The sequence below is a fragment of the Atractosteus spatula genome, chromosome 12, assembly GCF_055471065.1.
Source record: "Atractosteus spatula isolate fAtrSpa1 chromosome 12, fAtrSpa1.hap1, whole genome shotgun sequence".
In the NCBI taxonomy this organism is placed as follows: Eukaryota; Metazoa; Chordata; class Actinopteri; order Semionotiformes; family Lepisosteidae; genus Atractosteus; species Atractosteus spatula.
In genome coordinates, this window is record NC_142717.1 from 27,973,076 (window position 1) to 27,988,775 (window position 15,700).

A 15,700-nucleotide genomic window follows, 5' to 3' on the forward strand; every position below is an offset into this window, starting at 1 on the left:
AGACAAATGAGCCCTGATGTAGTTACGGGCTGATTATTTCTCATCGCACATTGGCTACTCTCAGTCACTTGTCTAAGTGAAGCAATAGTTCTATAAAATGCTGAACTTTTTTTTTCTTAATTGATCCTTCCTGTCCATCACATGAATACTTGAAACTTAACAAACGTTATGTGGATTGTCCGTAGTGTGTTGTGCCCGGAAACGTGATATGACCTCACAAATTGAGCTTCTGCATCTTCCGCTCCAAAATAAGCTGTCTGTGGGCAAGACTGTTTTCTTCTCTTTAGAAATATTGTTTATCGTTTGAGTTAGGTTGGGTGTCTATTTAAAATCTGAAAGAGCTACAAAAGATGCATCTTGTAGCATCGGGTCACGTGTCAGGGGGTAGCCTCTGGTTTTCTTTACTTCTGCTGATGGAAATTATACTCATCCCAGAAAACATTCAGAAGTTTAAAGTTGTCCTGCTGAGGCAGCAAAAAGTCAAAAGGGTTCGTCTGTCTGGAAATCAGTAGCTGTGACCTGGATATAACGAGCACTTGACACGAGTGGAGGCGAAACGAGCTTGGAGGAGTGTGAGAGCTTGGCCTCTCGTGTCGCGCAGGGCCTGACCCAGATGCTCTTGCAAAAAGGCGGAGGTTACAGGACAAGTAGCACACTCCATGTTTATGCTTATTCGGGATTTTTAGGCTCCTATTATTTCAGTAAAAGGTGACGTTCGAGTAAGAGCACCTTCCGAAGAGACATGGAGAAAGCTGTCCCGTGTATGACAGGGAGTGAAAGGGGTGCTTTGTGTTGACTTCCGATAACATATCGGGGCCGAGATTAAAATCGTTCCCAAGAGATGTCTTATTTTCTTTGGCTTCTGTCTGTGTCGTCTCAGCCCCTTCCCTCGTTTTTTTCCCCTGCAAGCCTCCGAGGGTTAAAGAAGACAGTCATGCTCTCTTGGCACTGCCATCTCCCTTTCGGAAAGCGCTCGCCATTGTTTGAAGTTAATGTGAAATGCGCTGTCTATATGACCCATTTTAGCAGCCCATTAGCATAATTTGACTGTCGCATGGCCACTGAGTTAATGTACTTGCAAATGACAGGGAAAGTGTGTTATACGACCTTAGGGTTTTTAAAAATTAAATGATGAAGTAGGCTGTATTTTGCATAAGTACAGACCTGGTATGTTTTCTTCCCTTTCTGTCTCACCCCCCGCCCACCCCCACTTTAATGGGTCGTTTAAGATGATACCGCAACACTTTGCAATTTAGACCTTTTGTGCTTCAGTGTGTAATTTACATCGGCAAAGTGTTTAAGTCATTTTCCTATCTGGGAGAGGAGGAAAGTGTGTATTGAAACGCCGTGTAGTTAATCAATTTACCTCCCTGTAAGGCATTGGAGGATAATCCCTATTGTCGGGGAGGGTTACCACACAGACGTGGTTAAAAAAAGAGGGGCTTTTAGAGAGGTAAGCACTGCTGTGCAATCGCCCCACGTAGTAAATTCTGTCTTGTGCACATACTGCACATGGAGGTGAAGCAAGAAAGAAAATGTATCTTGCAGTTTCAAAATGCTACAAGCGTACTGTAGTGAGAGAGAATTCTGAACATGAATGAAACACTTTTACCGACGAAGCTCCTCTTGAAAAAGTGAGCAGAAACTGCAGCACTGGCAGAGATGAAATGTTGACAGAGATGTTAAACTTACTGTTGTCAGGTGATGTACATTTCAAAGGGTGGCGAAGGCTTTCATGGTAGATTTGTGGGTTGCTTCTACGCCAGAGGACACTCCAGATGCATTTGTCACCAGTACTTCCCACAGTGCATCTCCAGCCTGTTATGGAGTAGTCCTGTAGCTGCCGGTTTCTTGGTACAGGACTGTAACAACCTCTTGCTCATGACCATAGATTACAGCTGAAATTTCTTCAAAACGCGATTTACATCTGTGCTTTCACACGCAGGCTGTGAAACAGAAGTGAATGTTTACATTTTTAAAATGTAATAAATTCACATTTTTTTCCTCTGAAATTCAAATGCTAACTGCAGTTCCCCAGTGAGCTGCGGGACAGAGGTATTGAGCTGGCCAGAGTTCTCTGACTTCCACCCCACAGAAAGCAGCCTGGGTGCACCGGAGAGAAGACGTGATTCCAGTGAGTGGAAGGTCAGAGTATAGAAAAAAATGTATACTTTTGAAACAAATGAAAATTTTAGCTGGCAGAATATAATTATAGTTGTGAAGCAATTACTGTTGTGGAGCAGATTTGGTCCAGTATTTAAGAACTTTGTCTCGTGCCTTTGTTGAGTAAACAGCTGCACTTACTTTGTCTGGAAATAATTCTGCCCCGAGCATATAGAAATAGTTTGGTATTGCACTACCGGAAGCTTTTTAGCCAAGGAGATAAATTTATATTGCAGGCTGCAATGCAATACCAGTTATTTTCAGCCAGAGAGTAATTCCACCATATGTGAGATTCCTCTACCTAGGGAGGGGAGAGAACAAAGTGGCCAGCTATATTGGATAATAACAAGAATTTTTACCTTTACTTTTTAACTGGAAGAACAATTTTTTAAGAGCTTTTTCGTCAGAGATCTGATGTCCTTTGTTTGAGCTTCAGAACAAACTTTTGTTTTGTCTGTGGTGAAGTTGGTTGTGTCTTCTGTTCTGAAAAACTGAACGATAAAAACTGAGCAGGACAACAAAGAAATTGCTCAAAAGAACAGATTGTATGTTTCTGAGGCACTTTCTGTGACCTTTTAGTCCACAGTGTTTGTGAGAGTCTGCAGGGAGGAATGGATCACTGCAAAGTGATAGGCTGGCATTACATAACAAGAAAAAGTCGCTATCTGTTATAATAAGTATATTATCTTTATACCGAAATGGCTAATTCAGGATGTAACACTGAATTCCGACAAATGAAGTTTGTTTCGGCTGTCTTTAAATTTCATCAAGAGAAAGGGGCTTCTGTCACCTTTTAAACCTTTGCGCACGCTTTTGCTGTTAGATTTCCCTAGAAGGAAAGCTGACATTGTCTTTAATGCCCGACTGTTTTTGCTAAAAGAGATTTTTTTTCCTCCTAGGCCTTGGAGGCCTGTGTCCCAGCCTGCAGTTTCCAGCGGACAGGCGATTGCAGCGAAAAGGGAGCTGCAGTTCTGATGTCTTGTATTAGCAGCTCTGAGAGAGATTGCTGTATTTCCACTGACATGCAGCACATTACCATAATTGGCTTTTCTACATGATAGGACAGAGGAAATAATAATGTCATTTTATTTACAGCCGGAGTGTCCCTTTATGAGACTTCTCCAAGTTTCTGCCATGCTGTGTAGGTCAAATGACATCTTTTGATCAGCCCTGTCCAAAGACATCAAAGCTGAGTGGCATGTAATGGAGACCTAGTGACAAACCAAATCTAGAAAAGAAATAAGACTGCCAGTTTCCCATTAAAACGCCTGCTAAACAGCACAGCTCCCCCCTGTCCGCTCTGAAACTGCTCTGACCACCTAAATCAGGAGAATGAAGGCAGGCTGAATTGGACATTAGTACCGTAAATGACTGCTGTGATTGCCCTCTCCAAAAATAAAAAAGGAGAAAAAATCAGCAAGCAAACCAAGCGAGTTACAGTTAGACTGGTCTTATCCCATTTCATTTTCACTGCACCCGCTAGCTAGGTTTGTGATCTGGTTTATTTAGGTTTGACATCAGCCAAATGGTGTAGCAGTACATATCTGACAGATATTTTTATTGATTTAACAGCCAGCAGACAGTCAGCGACAACAGAAAGAAAAAAGGATGTGTGTGTTTTTAGATTCCTGCTTTTAGTACCAGTATGCTGGTGGGTAAAACTTTTTCTTTCAGAGCGAGCACAGGCACACACTCTCGTGCAACATTTTGTCAGATCTCAATTCTTGTGAAGTGCAACGCTCTGATTCTTTTGTATTTCACTGATTTGGTGGTGTTCCACTCAGCAAGCAATCACGTTCATTGTAAGACCTGAATACACTTAATAAATGCTGAAATCGCTGGTTTTGCAATCCTTCTAGATACATTTAAGGGAAATAAAAAAAACCTTCATTGCGTTTAAAGATGAGGGCAAGACATGCATTATGCTTGTTTTCTCCTCAAATTATTGCTAACATTATCTTTCCAGCACACATGCAAAACAAAGCACGTACCTTTCTGTTAAAAAAGCAGAACTGGAAAAGGAGGCATCTTGGCAGAGAGGTGAAAACATTTAAGAGGTCACATTGTCTTGAAAGACAAGAGCTTCCAAAAGCGTGTCTGTAAGGAGCTCTCTGACTCTGTTTCTAGGCAGCTCAGCCCCTGTCATATTTTAATGACAGTAATAATGAGAGTAGTACAAGGACCAGTCCAGTTGCCTGTCTGCCCCAGGCCTTGCTGTTCCCTGGCTTTCTTTATCTAATAAATCTCTAGTGCTGGTGGTAATGGAGCCCTGTCATGTGTGCCACCTGTCTTAGGTGAACCCTGCTGGTCCCTAGCTGAAGTGACAGCCCCTTTCTTGAACGCGGTCGTCTTCTGCAACGTCCCTGCCATCATCTGTCTTGCAGAAATAACTATCTAGACAAGGCGATTTTCTTTCTCATCTGCTGGTTGATGGGATAAAAGAATACAGATGCCTATCTGTTAAGGTCCCATTTTAAAAATTGCATGTGCAGCAAAGTACATTACGGGGTGTATTGAACTTGAGGCAAGTGGGTGATGATTTGCTTATGGGTCTGCGGACATGTTTACTGTACTGCTTCTGAAGAAACTCCAGATCTGCTGTGAAGCACTAGTGCCCACTGGCCCAGCCTAGCTGCAGCCCTTCGCTTACACATTGGCAATGTATTGTGTGGACTAGAAATGCAATTTCCTTACCTTTTTGTATGTTTTCCTTGAGTAGCTCCACTACCAGTGTTTCAATTAGAAAGTTGTGATTGCGTAATTAAGGTCTGTTATCTGGGCTGTGCACTGTGAGCATTTCAGCTCAGCAAGGGAACTAGATGCACTTTACTTTGTTTTTGCCTTTGTCACAGTGACACCAGGCCCTGTGGGATTTGTGTTTGTCTTCCTACTAATTTTGGTAGTCACCGCCCTGCCACACAGAACTATGTAGCCAGTCTATAATTAAAACAAATAATAAAATTATGTTTTTTAATGTAATTGTTGGCCTTGAGTTCCGTCATATCATGACTAGATGCGTTATCTGCTGAGCAGGATACGGTTGATGTTTTTAATTTTAAAAATACACTTACTGATAGTAATTCCATCAGGGGGCCCTATTTTGCAGTGTTGTTTTTTTAACATTGTTAAATTATTTTAATACAAATATTTGCATGTAGACAACTGGAAATCTAGGAAAGAATGCTTTGCTTGTATAGCTTAGTGGATATTGGATGCAAATATGAATATCGAGAGCCACACAAACAGTATTGCTTTCGGCAGGTCTGGAATAAGTCTCGTCTATGAATGACGACAAATGGTTAATTACTTCTCTTTGTGAACATCAACATCTTTTCATCAAATGAAGCGGATTGACCAGAAATAAAAGTATTGTAGAAAACCCCCTTCAGTGAAGGAGTCTTTATTTACACACGGCTCTCTGCTGGTTTGCAAACCACACACACACTCCTGATACAGCTGTTTACATTTTTCTGGCTTCTCCCAGGCAGCAGTAAATGTGCTGCCTTACAAATATCAGGTATTATGTCCACTTAGATTATGATACGGCAGGTTTGCATGCTGTTCGAAGCTGACAGCACATCTGTTTCATCAAGAGAGACTGATACTGGCATCTAGGACACACATCTCGTGGTGGAAGTGTGAGATAAAGGGAAGCCGCTGAGATGTCGATTTCTTTTCAGAGCTGCTACCTGTTTTAACCCTCTCCTCACCACCTCCCTCCTGGAAGGAGCTCAACACATTCCCCCCCACGTACCCCTATCTTTGTAATCCCAGTTTGTGACTGCACTTGCAGAACAGTGAGGAGGTCCACCAGCGGCTGTGTCTGCTGGAACAGGGAATTCAGAAATCCAGGCTTTGCGTTTTAAGACATGGAGAGAAATGGCGTTATGTCTGTCTACTGTGCAACATCAGAAACAGCATTTCAGATAGAGGATTTAATCCTGATTTTCGTATTTGGGCACTTCCCCCCCAAAAATGAGTTCTGTTATTTTCTCATTAGGCCAATTAATGAAATTGAAATGAAAGAAAGGGCTCACTTTCTGATGTTTGCAGGGGACCAGAGTACAGTCTGATCTTTTACAGTTTTGTGTGCTCAAGATGGGCAAAATTGATGAATGCTATATCTCACTCAGTCTGGCAGGCAAATTCTGTTGCAAGAACCATTTCCCTTTCTGCACACTGTATGTATTGATATATGTTTTAGGAATTAATTAATAATTCATTCAAAGCTACAGATTGTTTTAACTCAGTTTTGCACTGCTGATGTCAAATGACGTCATTATTCTGGTGGTGTTATTCCGTAGTTTCTATCAGAATGTATTAATCCGTCTTTGCTGTGTAATGTTGTGATTCCCAGAAGCTGTTCACTGATGTATTTTTTGACGTAAGATATCAAATAAAAGAATATAGGAATCTTTATTCTACATGTAGTCGAGTGGCACACGAATGGATTTCACCGTGAAAAGGTGTGGAACGTTGCCAGTCTTGAGTCAGCGGACCATACCGTTTTAATCCTGTTTAGTCTCTCTCCATAATTTCAAAATTACATCAGGGGAAATTGCTAGACAAAGTCAAATCTTGAGACGACTAGAAACTTTGCCCGTTTGTGGTATCGAGATCCTTGCTGTTTTTTTTTTAATACAAGTGAAGTGAGATCGAGAGAGAGATGGATGTGTAGATGGGATCCTGGTTGTTGTTGTTGTTGTTTTTTTGCTTCTTCTCTCTGGCTGGCTGTCACTGCGCACTCGGCTCCTAAGATTTAGTACAACATGGACCGTGACAACATGACATGTCATCTCCACTTACATTTCTGCGCGGCATGCTGAGAGAACTTTCACCACTATCGTCAGCCCAACTTCTGTGAGCAGAGCCTCTCGCTCTCGCGCATCTCAGCAATAACTCACACACAATCTGAAATTCAAAGGCCCGTGCGTGGGTCCCGTGGTAGGAGAGAGAATGCATCAGCAGCGGACAGCTGCTTTATCGTGTAACTGAGTGAGAGCAAGTCTTCGCTCCTGTACATGCATCTGATAGTTTTCTGTTGTGAATCACAAAATCTCTGTGTCTCTTTGTACGCGATTCCATTTTCACCAACATCCCTGCAGTCTCAGGTTTATTCTTGTTAATTCTTTTTGTTTTCTGGAACGCGCAATGTTTGCTTTTGGTTGGAAAACTCCTGACAAACCTTTGACCACTATCTTCTGCTCCTGTACCAAAGTCGTTAAAAAAGGAGACTGTAATTGGAAGATGGATAGAGCAGCTCGCCAGAAGTATATGACAAAAAGACGTAGAGGAGTTATGAATGCAAAATTGAGGTTAAATTATGGGGAGATCTGTTGTTGCTCATGTATTCCAAATAATTCCCATTTTCATGTTTAACATTAACGAATTGCACACTTGTCTGGCAGAGCAGTAAGGTGCAGACTAAAAATATGAAGTGTGCCGCAGCATACTGAGACTCATACCTGGTGAAATGTTTTAGCTTCAGTGAAAACATAAAGAAGGTTACCAAGGAGAGGAGGTCATTTTGGCCCATCAAGCCTGTTTTGGTGGTTAGTAGATAATTGATCCAAATATGTCATTCAGTCGTTTCTTAAAGAAACCACAGTATAAGCTCCAATATCAAGGCTTGGTAGCTTGTTCCATACTCCCGCAACCCTTTGGGTAAAGACCCGCCTTTTGTTCTCAGTTTTAAATGCACTTGCACAGTTTCCACTTGTGCCTTGTTACAGAAGGGGTTGTAATGATGTATTACACAGGGAAGGCCAGTTCCAGGCTCTGTTGCTGTGACGATGGTCATTTTTTCCTCCTTGCCTCTTCTTTGTGGTTCCTTGTGAGCATTGCACAAAGCCCAATACCTGTGCATGTTTTTTCTGAGAAAGCTTAGATTGCATCAGGGTGAAAGGAACACAACAGGAGCTGCCAAAATCTAAAAATAAGGTCACATTGCATTCTTCACCCTGTATGGCTCAGAATGGATTTCAGAAAGTACAGAGAACATGTAGAATTTGCCTTCTTTTTCTACTGTTTGTCACAAAACCTTTGGATCTGGAACGATGAATAGTGTCTAATTTGTTTTTAGGTCAACTGTTTTAAAAAATGCTTATAAAACAGCAATTTGTGTATACTTGCAGTAATGCAGTTGTAGTATACTAGGGTATAAAAGCATATTTACAAGCAGTTATTATTGCTAAATCATAAATATTTCTGACTTCCATGTTTTTACCTCTCATTATTCATTTACTAACAAAAGATAACAAATACCTCTACATCTAAATCCAGTCAAAACAGAAAATGATCCACCCAGTTTCAGTCCCCAGGTGTCTGTGGACAGTAATTCCACAGGAGGATTAATGGTTTCATACAGCATTTTAAGGGCCAGTCTGTCAGTGTTGTATGTTTGTAGTATCTGGGAAGTTTACAGACAACATTGTGACAGTGTTATCAGAAACAGCGGACTTGCTCCTTTTTTAACACTTTCTAGTTTTTCAAAGCATTTCTCACAAGGAAAATACAGGCTGTTTGTAAGCGTCATTAAATGTATTCTAATATAATTCCTCACTCGTGCTTTTCCTCTTTGTCTGTGCTTATTTATTATGTTGGAATGCGTACATGCAGGCCTAATCAGTGTTTTCTGTTACTTGCCCTGAGTTAAATCCGTTAACTGGCATCTGCTCTTGGAAGATCCTCTCTGGTCAAACAGCCCTTGGGTATCAAGGGAAATTAAAGAGAATCACCAATGCGAATGTTTTTTACTGATTGGCAGAATTTGCTGATTCTTGTTTGAGAAGGGCATAACGAGCTGCTAGTGTCTCTGTTAGTAAAGTTGTTTTTTTTTTACAACACAAGTTGCTGGATAGTTTGATTCGTTTAAGAGGCTAGTGGTGTGGAAGGGGTTTGTAAAAAGCACCAGTTTTCATGAATATTGTATGGCGGTTAGGTGGAGCCTAATTTATTATTGATTCCATCCATTTAACCACTTTAGAACCATATTGCACTTGCATTTACTGTGTCCATGTGTATAACTAGTTTACCTCTTGAATTTAATCTGACAATACAACCAGATGGATCAGTAGGTATATACATTCATTCTTATTGTAGTTCCTCCTTCATGCGCGTATCTGTTTGCATTCTTAGTAATATTTCTACGATGTACAAAAAAGACAGATTTGTGTAGTACAATTGAGAAATCTTAAGTGTCTTTAGAAAAAGTCTTGGCTGGTTTTCTCTTTTATTACCACAGACACCAGCATATTGTAACTACTGCTACAGCTAACCATTTATTCTTGCTGACTTTTATTATATCTTTCTTTTTCAGTTCAGTGAAGGGTATTTTCTGTCATAGTCAGGATATGGATATTTCAACTCTCTAATTGTAAATGTATGTCCCCTGCCTGGACTATTGACAAAAGTTCCAAGGAATCATTAGTTGCTTCACGCAAAACATTCACAGTTCCAGACCAATGACTTCTAGGCCTGAAAAACTATTGCACATACTCTAACAGCAGCCTCGTCTATTCTTGTTTTTCAGCTTACGTGCCAGAGGAGGAGCTCAAGGCCGCAGAGGCTGATGAAGACAACCTGCAGGACGATGGGCTGTCCCTAGATGCCCAGGACAACGAGTTTCTGTGCACCGAGGAGGAGGAGAGCAAAGATGCCCCCAGCTATCAGAACTCCCCCCTCAGCACTGCAACCAATCAGGATGCAGGGTATGCGTCACCCCTCAGCGACACCAGCGACAGGCTGGCAGACTTCAAGAGCACTTCCTCGAGAGACGGCCAGGAGAAGGAAGAGGCTGCTGGCTCTGACAATGGTCTGTCCACACAGGACAGCCTGGCACAGATGAAAGCCGTCTATGCAAACTTGATCTCGGATTCCTCCTGGTCCAGCATTGCCAGGGATATAATGAAAACCAAGCCTGTGAGTGCCAGCACCAGTAGCAATGGGAGCAGCCATAACGGTAGCAACAACACCACAAGCAACAGCACGACCAATGGAGGAGGGATAGCTTATGACTGGCATCAAGCTGCGCTGGCTAAAACCTTGCAGCAGACCCCTTACAGCCTCCTGCCGGAGCCCAGCCTGTTTAGTACAGTGCAGCTCTACAGGCAGAACAGCAAGTTGTATGGCTCAGTGTTCACTGGCGCCAGTAAGTTCCGCTGCAAGGACTGCAGCGCAGCTTACGATACACTTGTGGGCCTCACGGTGCACATGAACGAGACGGGACACTATAGGGACGACAACAAAGACAAAGAGGAGGACAGCAGCAAGAAGTGGTCGAAGCCCAGGAAACGCTCCTTGATGGAGATGGAAGGGAAAGAGGATGCGCAGAAAGTGCTCAAGTGTATGTACTGTGGGCACTCCTTTGAGTCCTTGCAAGACCTGAGTGTCCACATGATCAAAACCAAGCATTACCAGAAAGTGCCTCTTAAAGAACCCGTGCCAGCTCTAGCCTCCAAGCTGGTTCCCTCTACCAAAAAACGAGCACTTCAGGACTTGGTCTCTCCCTGTTCTCCAGAGTCTATAAGTAGCACACCTGGTGTTCCCATGGGTGAGCCAACGAAAGACCAGAAAACCGCTAACCCATATGTGACACCAAACAACCGCTACGGCTATCAGAATGGAGCCAGCTACACTTGGCAGTTTGAAGCCCGCAAGGCCCAAATTCTGAAGTGCATGGAATGTGGCAGTTCCCATGACACTCTTCAGCAGTTGACAGCTCACATGATGGTCACAGGACATTTTCTTAAAGTGACCAACTCGGCTTCAAAAAAGGGGAAGCAGCTGGTCTTCGACCCAGTGGTGGAAGAGAAGATTCAATCCATCCCTCTGCCACCCACCACTACAAGGCTGCCCGTGTCCAATATCAAGTCCCAACCAGGATCCCCGGCTCATTCTTCCGGTTCTGAGGAGAAAAAAGACATGGAAGAGGACAAGATGGAGGTCACCGAACCAGAGAAGAAAATTAAAGAGGAAAAAGAAGATCCGGGTGAGAAAACTGAGACAAACACGCCATACAAGTATCTCAGAGAAGAAGATTTAGAAGAGACTCCCAAAGGGGGGATAGACATCCTTAAATCCCTGGAAAACACAGTCTCCAGCGCGATCAGCAAAGCCCAGAATGGAACGCCAACCTGGGGTGGATATCCCAGCATCCATGCTGCTTACCAGCTGCAGGGGTCAGTGAAATCAGCCCTGCCCAATGTACAGAGCGTCCAAGTGCAGCCATCCTACACCAACAGTATAAAAACACAAACGCTGTCATCTGATCAGTCGTCTACAGTGATCCATTCCCCTGGGAGCACCTCTCCCCCTGTCCACAAAAGCAATGTCTCAGCCATGGAGGAGCTGGTGGAGAAAGTGACGGGTAAAATCAATGTGAAGAAGGAGGAGAGGCCTGTGGAAAAATGCAAGCCGGCCCTGGTGAAGCCATCATCCCCCACCTCCAAAGAGAACAAAGATTCTCCCAAGCCTGACGACCTCAGCTGCAAGGCAGCAAAGAAAAACAGTGTTGTGGAAGCAGAGCTTGCGAAGATGCAGAAGGAGGAAAATCACATCAAAAATGGTACAGATGCTCTCAAACCACCAGTCAGCAATGGTTGTAACACTTTGGGAATCATTACTGACCACTCACCAGAACAGCCTTTCGTTAACCCTCTTAGCGCATTGCAATCTATTATGAACACTCATTTAGGCAAAGCATCAAAGCCGGTAAGCCCCGTCTTGGACCCCTTGGCAATGTTGTATAAAATTAGTAACAGCATGTTAGAGAAGCCAATATACCCCCCAACTCAGGTCAAGCAAGCAGAGTCCATCAACAGGTATTACTATGAAAATAATGACCAGCCTATGGACTTGACAAAATCCAAAAACAGCAATGGCAATACCCATACCACCACCGCCAACAACACCGCCAACAACAGCAGCAGCAGACCCATCATGTCCACTTTGTCAGAATCCGTTTCATCTCCGCTGAGGGAGAATGCGCTGATGGACATCTCCGACATGGTAAAAAACCTCACAGGGCGCCTGACTCCCAAGTCGTCAACGCCCTCGTCCGTTTCGGAGAAGTCGGATGCCGATGGCAGCACATTTGAGGACACCTTGGAGGAGCTGTCCCCAGTGCAGAAGCGAAAGGGCCGGCAGTCGAACTGGAACCCCCAGCATCTCCTAATTCTGCAGGCTCAGTTTGCCTCCAGTCTGAGGGAAACCCCTGAGGGGAAATACATCATGACTGACCTCGGCCCACAGGAACGGGTGCACATATGCAAGTTCACAGGTCTGTCCATGACCACCATCAGCCACTGGCTGGCCAACGTGAAGTACCAGCTGAGGCGGACAGGTGGAACCAAATTCCTCAAGAACATAGATTCAGGCCAGCCAGTGTTCCTTTGTAATGACTGTGCCTCTCAGTTCAGGACTCCCTCTACCTACATTAACCACTTAGAATCTCATTTAGGCTTCAGCTTGAAGGACCTGTCTAAGCTCTCGATAGATCACATACGGGAGCAGCAGGCTGTCTCAAAGGTGATAACCGACAAGACGTTCGGCACACTCGGGCTGGCGGAGGATGACTCCAGCTCCCTTTTCCAGTGCAAGCTGTGCAATCGAACTTTCGCCAGCAAGCACGCAGTCAAACTGCACCTTAGCAAAACTCATGGCAAGTCACCAGAGGACCATCTGGTGTACGTCTCTGAACTAGAGAAGCTAGAGAAGCAGTAAAGTCCAGGTGAGCAGCTGTGTAACTGACCAGAGAATCATTGCACTAAATCTAATCACAGTACTGCACTAGGCCTGACCTGAGCCTTCGAAATCAGTCTTACTTATGTGTAAAACTGCCTAACTGGACCATGTCTTTTCTAACACTTATTTTGTAATGTATTTATATGCTATTTGTCTGACCTGTGCATGTCTTTTTGTGAATCAAGGATTAACACTTGTTTTCATTCTGTTTTTGCTCTTCAACAAATAAAAAATACAACTACTGTTTCTCTTCAGGCCACAGCTGTGGCCACAATGCGAAACCTACAGTATGTCAAATCCTAATTGATATGAAGATGCTAAAGTAAAACAAAAAGGAATGGGTGAGCCCTTTTCGAGACTGAAGTAGCATTTCTGCACCTTAAGAAAAGTGTAAAACTTTATTTTATAAAGAATACCAGTATTTTTATTTTTTCTGCATTGCGCAAATTCAGATTGATTATAATGATCACTTACTTTTTGACTTTGAATTCTTCAAAGGATTGCTTCTCAATGGTCTAAATAAAATCTTCAGTTCTGAAGGCATCTGCAAGTCACCTTTGTAAGTGTACAATAAAAAATAATTTAATCCGTAGGCAAACAGAGGGGAAATAAATTGCAGCTTTTGGCAAAAAAAAAAAGTAGAAGTGTGCAGGTTTGTTTTACAACATTCAAGATTTCTCTTCCTTGTAAAATATCAATTTATAGTAATTTACAAATATAAGCTTTGGTAAAAGTTTATCTTTATATAGTGTGCAGCTTAAATTTCAACTTGTCAAAAAAATAATTCCATGTAAATTCAGCAACAGTGTATAAAACTACATATCTTGCCATTGCAACAGTTCAACTTTCTTTGTACTTTCAGACTGTGTGCATTCTTTAACTTTTATATTGTCATTTTATATATGAAAAACAAAAACAAATTCTGTATATATATACTGTAGAGCCATGTTTTTTGTTGTTTTTTTTTAAAAATAAAATCTAGTTCCTCCAGCTTGGTTTACAAAATAACTATGCGTGCATCTGTTTGGGTGCATGTTATTACGTGACAATAAGCAATGCACAATGAATTATACATTTCAATGTTTTATCATGAATTATGTAAAAAAAAATTGGCTCGCACAAAAAACCTGATGTTTTTTTTTTCTCAATTGTAAAATAAACCCTAAAACAGTTCTTGGTTAACAGTCATTGTTTTCTTATTTTCAATGTAAAATATTTTTTTAAATCATGAAGGTTGGAACCCTGTGCTTTTCACTGCAGTGGGGTAGAGTTTTAAAAAGAAGTGAATCCTTTTTGGGTATGTTTACAGGCAGGGCACATATCAGACAGCGCCTGATACAGAAAGCCTTTTCTTAGCCAGGGGTGTTGCTTTTTGTTCATCACCTGCACTAGCAAGTGCATAAAATGAAACAAATTTCTCTTCTGCCTCTTCTATCTTGCAATAGCTATGCTGAATAACACGGTACCTTTTGGTCACCTTTGGGGACTAGATTCCAAAACACAGGGTTTTGGGATCAAATCCTGGATTTGCCGCTATTGTACTCTCGAGCAAGCTATTGAAATTGACTGGACTGTCCCTCAGTACTGTACAGTAAATCCCTTGCTATATAAAAGGTTTTCTGGGTCATCATTGTAAAGGAGAATTTTTAATTAAACAGTATATACTAAAACAATCCTAGTATCACTGTTCTGAAAAGAAATTAAGACAATGTATCACTCTGATTACTGGGAAAAACACTTTCTTTAGACACCATACTATGAGAGAGGATGTCCCTATCTCTGGCTCTCATTATGCTAGAAAGCATAATAAAGGTGTGTTCAACAGTCTATCAGATTTCCATTATTACTGCCTGGTAGGGAGAAACCACGTGCAAAAATGTAGTAGTTTATCTTGTATTCCCTAAGAAAATGATATGCAGATTAACGTGCGCTAGTATGTAATTTGCATATCACCACTGCATGTGAATCAATCTGCCATTTGCAGACAGAAATACAGAAATACTCAAGGGCGCTGTACGACAGTGCACGCCTTGAGTGCGTGTTGCCTTCAAAATCCGCAACGGCATTGACAAAGTCAAAACCGCGGATTTCTTCAGAAACCTCAATGAGAGGACACTGCATGAAAGTGCAATTCAAACGGCGAATAAGAGGCACAGCAGGTTGTGGGAGTGTGGAACAAGCTACCCAAGCACGAAGTTGAGGCTGATACCCTAGCTTTTTTCAGTAAACAAACACTAAATACTGAACAAGCAAGACGGAGTGAAGGGCCTGTTCTCATTTTTGACCTTTCCTATGTTCTTGGTAACCAGGGGTTGTGCTGATTGCCACGTTCACTACCAGCCTCTAGTGAGGAAGCTGATGATGCCGCTCAGATTGTTCTCTGTGTTGACAGGGTCACCACGTGCCTTGTGGAAACTCTGCGGACTTTGGTACTGTAGAACATGGGCTTTGTCTTTTTAGTTTTATCCCAGAAATAACTAAGACACCTCTGACATAAAACAGGAGAAAGGAAGGCGTCAGGAAGGCATATTCAGTTCACAGGGATTTCTCTCCTTTCCCATTACAGATTTGAAGGCACCTTCCTTTCCCCTTTGTGTGTGCTCTGCACAGTACAGTAAATACACGCCCGCCTGCTAGACATGCCTACTGGAAAGCATTAGATTCAGAAGGGAATGACAACATACAGTACAACAAGACAACAGTGTAAAACTTACTTGTGAAGAAGAATCCCACTCTTTGTCCCACACAAAAGCCCAGTAAACTGTATACAAGGTGTAGAAAATGTTAAATTATT

At 42.4% G+C, this 15,700-nt stretch overlaps 1 protein-coding gene across 1 annotated transcript in view; it reads left to right on the forward strand.

Annotated features, from left to right (window-relative positions):
• Window positions 1-14,079, forward strand: part of tshz1 (teashirt zinc finger homeobox 1) — a 39,896-nt gene extending 25,817 nt beyond the window's left edge. The window contains exon 3 of the mRNA XM_088929258.1: window positions 9,695-14,079. Coding sequence (XP_088785384.1) covers window positions 9,695-12,885 — 3,191 coding nt within the window. The 3' untranslated portion in view covers window positions 12,886-14,079. The remainder of the gene's footprint in view (window positions 1-9,694) is intronic.
• Window positions 14,080-15,700: the final 1,621 nt, after the last annotated feature.